Genomic DNA, 8,429 nt, shown 5'->3' on the forward strand with positions numbered 1-8,429 from the left:
CGCGGTATACTGAGACGCCGCAGCTGAAGCGGATCCCGACAATTATGTCTGGATCCGCCCAGCTGCGTGAGTGACAGCTGGCTCTGCCTATCTAGAGACAGAGCCAGCTGTACCTACCCCCTCCCCTGTCCATTCCGCCAGTCAGCGCTGGCGGATCGGAGCGGGGAGGGGGGAATACAGTCCCTCCCCTGTCACGGCTCTGTGCCGTGACAGGATCGAGAAGTGAGCGAACACCATTATGTGTTTGCTCACTTTGCGATCTACTGAGCCGACCTGTGACAGTCTCATTGTCACAGGTCGGCTAGAACTATGAGGCGAGTGAAAAGCACTCATAGTTCTCCTTTAGGCTGGGTTCCCACCTAGGCGTTCGAAATATGCGTGTATGACGTGCATTTTGCGGTGCATGTTTTAACCGTGATTTGCAGCCCACAAAACACGCGTCGAACGCGCATTTACGAGGGCAATCCGGCTGTATCCTAATAGATACGCGCGGAAATACGCCCCAAAGAAGCTCCTGTACTTCTTTGGGCATAGGGCGTTTTTCAGCACGTTCCGACACGCTGAAATACACCCAAGTGAGAACCATGCCCATAGGAAACAATGGGATTTCACTTGCAGGGCGTTTTACAGCGTGTCGATCAGCGATGTAAAACGTCCAGGTGTGAACCCGGAAGTTCTGCTATATAGTGCATTACTTCACTTCCAACTGTGTCAGCTTACCCCATATTGACATTATGTCTCCATCGAAGTAGAATATGGACCTGATTTACTAAAGGATATGACTGTATAGGACATAGGACGTAATAGTATACTCCAGATGTTAAGAGGCATACACTCTGGGGAAAACGTTTATTAATACTTGTGTTTTGTGCATAGACAACTGTGTGCCGAGTTGAGAAACAGCCTGACTTTCCTGTAACTGGTCAGTGGAATGTTACTACAGAAAGTGATGGTGAAAAAAAGACTGCTATCTTTGACGCAGTTTTCATCTGTGTGGGTCAACATGTGGATGCTGAGATACCAGTAGACAGTCTTCCAGGTAAAAATGACCTACAACACACATCTTTACACGTGAATATAATAAGCTTAATGTACATATCCTGATCAACATTTAATTATGGATGTGATTCAAGTTTGCTGCTGTAATGGGTTGTTGGTGAATCTTATGAATTTAAGATTTGCATACCTAGCAAATTTATGTACAGATTTGCCAAGGAGAATTTTTTAAAACCATAATTAACTGCATGTAATTGAATGTAAGACAGCTGGATTAGAAGAGCCAATAATGCTTTTTTTTAAAGGCCCCCTCTTTATAAAAGGGGGTCACAAGGCAGCCTTACTCTACCCCTACATACTGAAAGATTTTTGTAAAAACTTTATTATGAAAGTCTTGTCAGAACAAAATGCTATCACGGAATGTCATTCAATTAACATTTGACTTTGGAATGAATGGAGTTTGCTGAACAAAAACCACATTCACTGTTAGAATTTTGTTACTTCAAGAAAAATGTTCCATCCTTTGATTTTTTTCATCCCTGTGATTGAAAATGATCATTGATTTGACCCCATTCACTATTAGAAAATCGATCGACTGGTCAAAAATAATTTTTTATGAGCAAAATTCTAACAATGTATATCCGGCTTTAGTGTCAGTATATTGGAAGCTGCTGGAGGGGGAAGGATGAGGGAAGCTGACAAACTGCATAGGGAGAGATTAGGGTCAGTAAGGAAAGTGAAGTTTAATTTTGATTGTTAGCTCTTTGGACAATCATCCCATTTCTTAATTTTGTGGTTGATTTGAGGTCATCGGTTACTTTAAAATTGGTTACATTCAAAATAATTTTTGGTTGCTAGGCTTTACAAAATGTGCTTTTGTTTCAAGGGGTGGTATTATTTTTTTTTTACAATTATTTAGGGGTATATCGTTGTTTATTTTATTTTTGCAGTGGCCTTTATTGCAGGTTAAACTGCTTTAATTTGCAGCAAGTATCATTTGAGCTTTTAATTTATTTTGGTGGCATATAATGCTAAACTTTCAGTGCATCACTAAGCACTCATTTACACAGCCATTCCTGGCAATACACCACCCTAAACAACATTTCTCGGGTAGGTATGGTGCAGTGTTCAGCTGTGGTCAGGAAGCCTGTAAAAATCAATAACAGGCTGAAACTGTCTGCATCTATTCACATGTAATAGAGCTATTTGATTTTGTCATTGATTAGTACTAAGCAGCCATAGCAGCAAGGAAACACTTACCTGACCCAGAAATAGGCTGTTCTGGGCCATGTATGGCCATGAATGGACATATAAATGAGTCCTAATGCACACTGAGCTTTCGCTGTCAAATGGAACAGATGCAGTATATAAAGCTTAAATCCTCAATATATACAAGGATCTCAGTCAGGGTAATATGTTGTAATGTCATAACTAATGTGGTGTCAGTTTCATGATAACTCCATACTTGCAAAAAGACAGCAGAAAACTTTTTAAGGACTAGAAAAGCATGGTTGCCAACCTAATGCTGCTGGCCTTTGGCTTATGCTTGTACTGTAGACATGGTGGCTGAAAGGGGTAACAAAGTAAAAGCAGTTGCATGCAGTTTTTCTGCAGTGAATGCAAGTGTGTTGCAATTGCTGAACTTAGAAAAAAGAAGCTGGTTTGAAGTCTATCACTAAGGCCATGGTTGGTGGCATTGACCTGGTACAGAGTGTTTGCAGCAAGAGTGTAACTAAGTGAACAGGTGGTGATCTTAGGGCATCAAGTACTGTATCCAATTTTGGGCACAGAGCTGAAGATGCTGCATCCACTGGTAGTGAACACAGAGCAGAAGGTGCGTGCCTATGAAGGAGGTAACGCAGATGGACAGCTAACAAGCTTTTCTCAGCAAACCCACCATGGTATTTTTTTCTGGATTTAGCAGGTTGTCACAAGGTCCTATGCTGGATTTCTGTGCACATTTAGTGTTACCAGAACTGTGAACACACCAGGGAATAAGGACAAATAAAAAAAGCAATGGTGAACACAGCAAAGAACAGTCAAGCTATACATTACTATACAAAAACCAACAATAGTGCAGGCAAAAGCAAAAATGTTTATCTTTAGTGGCTACAAATATATATGAAGCAATATCATGAAAAGTATCAGTATACGAACAGACCGCACTATCCAGATAATTCTATGGATAAGCCTGCGGGGAATCATGTGAGAGGTTGTAGTTGGTTGGGGGTGTGCAGTGCTGGCATTTGTTGCTTTATACACTTTTATTCACTGATATACTGGATTTGCTGTGATTTTCAATAAAGTCTGCAGTATTGGAATTCTCTGGATAGTGCGGTCTGTTCGTATACTGCTGCATTCCAAGGTGGAGATGCACCTATTAGACCAGCACCTCGGGGAGTCCTGATGGTGGCTAAGGAATTGGAGTGGTGAGATTACCTTTGGCTCTACATCATGAGAAGTATGCCACAAAAAGAACATTTCTTTGCATGTCATTTGTGTTTGAATCTAAAGCTGATTGAATGGATAATTGAACAGAAATATCATCAACTTTTTATTTCCCCCCAAAAAAGTGTTATCAATGTTAAATGATTGAACTGAGCCAAAAGTTTAGGCTTATGTGTCATAAGGGGAAACAAGGAGAAAAAAAGTACAGCTTGTGATAAAGAAAGTTATATTTGTAACCTCAGCTTACTCTGTTGTGAAATTCTTTGCTTTGTTTCCATAAAGGTATTAAACATTTCAAGAGAAAGGTTTTACATTCCCGAGATTACAAAAGACCAGTTGGTTATGATGGTAAAAGAGTGTTAATTGTTGGAATGGGTAACACTGGAGTTGACATCTCAACAGAACTCAGTACAATTGCCTCACAGGTATAGAGCAATTCATTTTTTTTGTTTTAAGATGTGTTAACAGTGTATTCTAAGTACCACTTCATAACAATACTAAATTCGTAATAAATCATGTGTACTTTTAAATGAAGAAATTTGCCTGTCAAGGAAGTTTATTGTTACAGTAGATGGCTATACAAAGCGAGCTAGAGTATTTCAGTTAATAATGTTTAATTTGGCAGACAGGAAAGCTATAAATTGTAGAAAGAAGTCATGATGAAACTTCATTGTAAATAACAGGTAGTATTTTTTAAGAAAGTATTACCCCTAACAAATAGTTTGATAATAAATATGAAAAAAGGCTTTAGTCTAAAAGAGGTACATCTAAATTTAGCATTTGTGGGTCGTAAACCTGGATTTCTTGCATTCATTTTATCTTCTCTGGATGCCTACTATTCTTTAGAGCTATACTAATTTTCTTAATATGAAGAAGAAAAATTTCTAAATAGTTTATGAAAGTTGGATTGAAGACAATGAACCACACTAATACTTTTTGCATATAAAATAAGTTTCAGGTTTCCTTTCATTCCTTCCATACAGAGCATGGGTTTTCTTGCCAGTCTCTCCATTTAAGAAAATAACTAACTCATTTCCATAACAGCTGTTATGAGCATGGTCAAAGTATATCTAAAGCCAAAACTTTAAAAAAAAAAATTTGAATAGAGTATAGAATGGTTAAAACCCATCAGTTTTCTTTTTTATCTGTTTCTCGTTGAGGGGTGTTTACTTTTTGTCCTGTAGACACAATAGAAGGTAAGAGGTGATTACTACAATGTGAAGGAAATTCCATCTTATTCATTTGTCACTTGAGCAAGTGTCCTCACTGGAACATTTTCCCTATATTCCTGTTCTGAAGGCAACTCAAAATTGTGGGTTTTAACTCATGTTTAGCCCTGGTGACAGTGGTCACCAGAACAAACAGAAAAAAAAGAATCTCCCTATTGGGGACAGCAATACAAATCTGAGTTTTTTTTTTAAAGTTGGCCATACACTGGTAAACCTTTGTTTGAGCATTCATGCAACAAATCTGGTCAGAACATTTGATAATTCCATCAGAGACTTGTATAATGTCATTCAAAATCTCATTTTATTTTAACACTCAGGTTTTTTTTACAAAGGGCTGCTCTATGGGCTATTCAATATAGCCCGTACAGCTCATGAAGGCACCCGAGCTGCTCAGTCGATCCGAAGATATATATGCTTCGGCTCAACTGAGCTGAAGTGACAGCCGAAGCAGGGCGAACGGCCGGCTGAAGGCAAATGACAGCTGGGCGGAGCCAGTTGTAATAACAGGATGCGGAACTGTCATTAAACAATGACAACTGTCACGGCCGTCTCCGCCCAGTTGTTATTCATTGGCTGGGACCTGCTAGAAGACTCTAGCAGGTGCCGGCTAATAGGAAACAGTTGGGTGGAGCTAGCTGTCACTGCTAGCTCTGCCCAATTGTTTTTTTTTATTTTTAATTTTTTTTAATTTTTTTTTGCTTTTCAAAAAAAGCTTTATTTATTTTTTAACTTTTCAATTTATTTACATTGCAAAACTATTTTTTCAACCTTTTTTCCCCACTATTAGCTATTCTGCTCGGCACCGCTCGGCGGCATTCGACTATTCACTCACTGCCGTTCGGCCCCTATGTGAATGTTGGATGTTGGATCGGCTGAGTCGAATTTCTCGAACGAAAACCACGTTCACTGTTAGAATTTTAGTTATTCGAGAAAAATTTTCCAACCATTTTGTCACTATGGTTGAAATTGAGCCTTGATTTGACCCCATTAACTATTACAAAATTCAATGAATGTTGCAAAAACAATTTTTTTTTAACAAAGCTCTGCTTGTGTATGGAACCACTCTTTCCAATAAAAAACGGCATTTGTACCCCTTAATGCTTTGTATCATCCGACTCCTAAAGTAAAAGGTGCCTATGCTTAACCATGGTTTCCTTGTAGGATACATTTTATTTCCAAGTTACACCCTTCTGTATTATTCATGGAAAACACCTGGAATTGTAAGCAAGTGGAGTGAAAATACTGAATTAAGTCATAGCTGCAGGCTGTAAAACCTACGGGTGGCAACTGAGCAGCTGTGGAACAGACAAAGGTCATAGCTGGGTACAAATAAGCAGACACATGCAAAAGGGTAAAGATGGTGCAGGTTACAGCCAGACAAATTCCAAGTGAAGACAAACATGAATAATAACAAAAATATTACTCAGTCAGAGAAAAAGCAAACATTTTAGAAATATCAGAACAGATGTTCACATTTTGTCCCCTGTGACCACAGATGCATGATTGCATTAAGCTCTGCTATTGTCTATGTAAAAGATAATATGGGGATATGGACACACACCCAAAGAACATATGCCAAACAACAAAAATGCAGTCTGAAAAGCACCAGTTCACTGATATTTCTTATTTTTACTATCTATAAATCTATAAACCAAGCTAGTAAATCTATTATTCTTCTAAGAACTTTTCTTTAATTTTAATGGGCAATGCCACCACTTTATTACCTGTATTCATATTTGAAAAAAATAGGATAATACATGCAGTATTTAGCCTATTGCAGATCAGATCTTTTTAATTTTACCTGACTATATACCCTTGTTGTTCAAATAACCTATTTATCAAGTTCTTTAGGTATACCTCACAACTAGAGATGGAGTATGGGTATTACCTCGTCTTGGGAAAGATGGCTATCCTTATGATTTGTTTTTTCTACGCCGTATAAACAATTGGATAGAAAACATAGTACCACCATCAGTGTCCAGATGGATGTTGAAACGTAGCTTGAACAATCGATTCAACCATGAACTGTACAATATACAACCTGAGGGGTAATGTATCTTACACTTTTATATAATCTTAATGATAATAATGATGTTATTTTACATTGTTGATGTTGAGAGAAAACCAGTAATTTCAGAAAATCACTCAAACCAGTAATATATGATAAGTCACACTGCCACATCATGGTTCCTTTCTAAAAGGTGATCTACTCTAGTTTAGGTGTATGTTTAAAAATTATCTAATTTACTTTTTTGACTGAAAAAGCTCCACATGTCAATTTTTGACCCAGTATGAAATTAATTGATAACTTTTTATCCAGTGCCTGTCTGTGACAATTCTCTGCTTTTTAACACTAAACCAGAAATATCAATGAAAAAAACACTTTTCTGACTTCTGCTCTTGATGATGTTCTGCAGTTGTACTGCCATCCCATGTGGGATATTTTCCTCTATATGCAGGCACTTAGACTACATAATCATATAAACCCCAGTGCCTGTGCTATAATCTTTATGACTATAACAATTTGTTAAAATGTCAATGGGAGAAAACGCGAAGGTTGGCCATTTACCACATGAATTTAATCTGAAAAAAAAAATCTGTTTTTGGAACGTTCGTACAATTTTCTAATTTTTAGTGCAGTCATATTGAAGATTGATTTCAACTATACTGACAAAAAAAATCATAGAAGCAGGATGGAAGTTTTCTCTTCAATGAATGAAATTCTAACAGTGAACGTGCTTTCTTGTCATGGAATGAAACTCCAATCATTCCAAAATTGACTGGTAAAATCACTGAGATTTTAAACAAGTCTCTAATGGCATTATCGAATGTTCTGACAACATTTTTCATATAAAAGATTGTTTGAAAGTTTCCCAGTGTATGGACAGCTTAAGGGTTGGATTCCTCTTGACCTCAGTAGACCAATAACATAATTTTTCTAGATCGTACCTCCTAATCCTAGGCACATGATTGGAGCCTAATTATAACTTTTTTAAAGATACAATTTGTTAAAAAATTATCCCATTGCTGTAGAATATTATGACATATCAGGAATTTATATGTGTAAAATTAATGATAATTGTAATTCTAGTAGGGGCTTTTCTTGTCTGATTTTCCAAATACAAATTGAGTTCCATAAAACTGAGAATCGAAGCAGATTCTTTCCTTTGTTAAATAGTTGATGAAAGTGAATGATGTGACTCATTGATAGAAATGAATAGACTTGCTAAAAATTGCTCTGACTATGTTATCGAAATCGTTTTATATATTTATTTATAGAACTAAATGGAAGGAGCCCTTGGTAAATGATGAAATTGCAAGTCGTGTTCTGTCAGGCTCAATTGTCATCAAGCCAGGAGTGATAAAATTTACTGAAACAGATGCCCATTTTTCAGATGGTACTATAGTGCGTGATCTTGATGTTGTTATCCTGTGCACTGGATTTGGCTACAGTTTCCCTTTTTTGGATGAAACATTATTTAAGAGAGATGAGAATGCAGGAAATTTATATAAAAAGATAATTCCTGTAAATGTCGAAAAGCCCACAATTGCATTCATTGCATTTCTCCTTCCGGTTGGACCAACCATGGTAGTTGCGGAGCTTCAGTGCAGATGGGCCACCAGAGTATTTAAAGGTAAGCTCCACCAAATCACATGTCTAAGTTAAAAACCATGTGTCATATCCATAGGCATACTCAGCCTATTGCATTAGGGTGTGCAGACAAAAGTACAAACACATACGCGTATATATATATA

At 37.4% G+C, this 8,429-nt stretch overlaps 1 protein-coding gene across 1 annotated transcript in view; it reads left to right on the forward strand.

The window, feature by feature from the left end:
• LOC108789135 (dimethylaniline monooxygenase [N-oxide-forming] 2-like) overlaps positions 1-8,429 on the forward strand; it is a 17,702-nt gene that overhangs the window by 4,163 nt on the left and 5,110 nt on the right. Inside the window, exons 4-7 of the mRNA XM_018559072.1 lie at positions 877-1,039; positions 3,727-3,869; positions 6,525-6,721; positions 7,953-8,308. Coding sequence (XP_018414574.1) covers positions 877-1,039; positions 3,727-3,869; positions 6,525-6,721; positions 7,953-8,308 — 859 coding nt within the window. The remainder of the gene's footprint in view (positions 1-876; positions 1,040-3,726; positions 3,870-6,524; positions 6,722-7,952; positions 8,309-8,429) is intronic.

The sequence above is a fragment of the Nanorana parkeri genome, unplaced genomic scaffold (assembly GCF_000935625.1).
Source record: "Nanorana parkeri isolate BGI_ZX_2015 unplaced genomic scaffold, ASM93562v1 scaffold378, whole genome shotgun sequence".
In the NCBI taxonomy this organism is placed as follows: Eukaryota; Metazoa; Chordata; class Amphibia; order Anura; family Dicroglossidae; genus Nanorana; species Nanorana parkeri.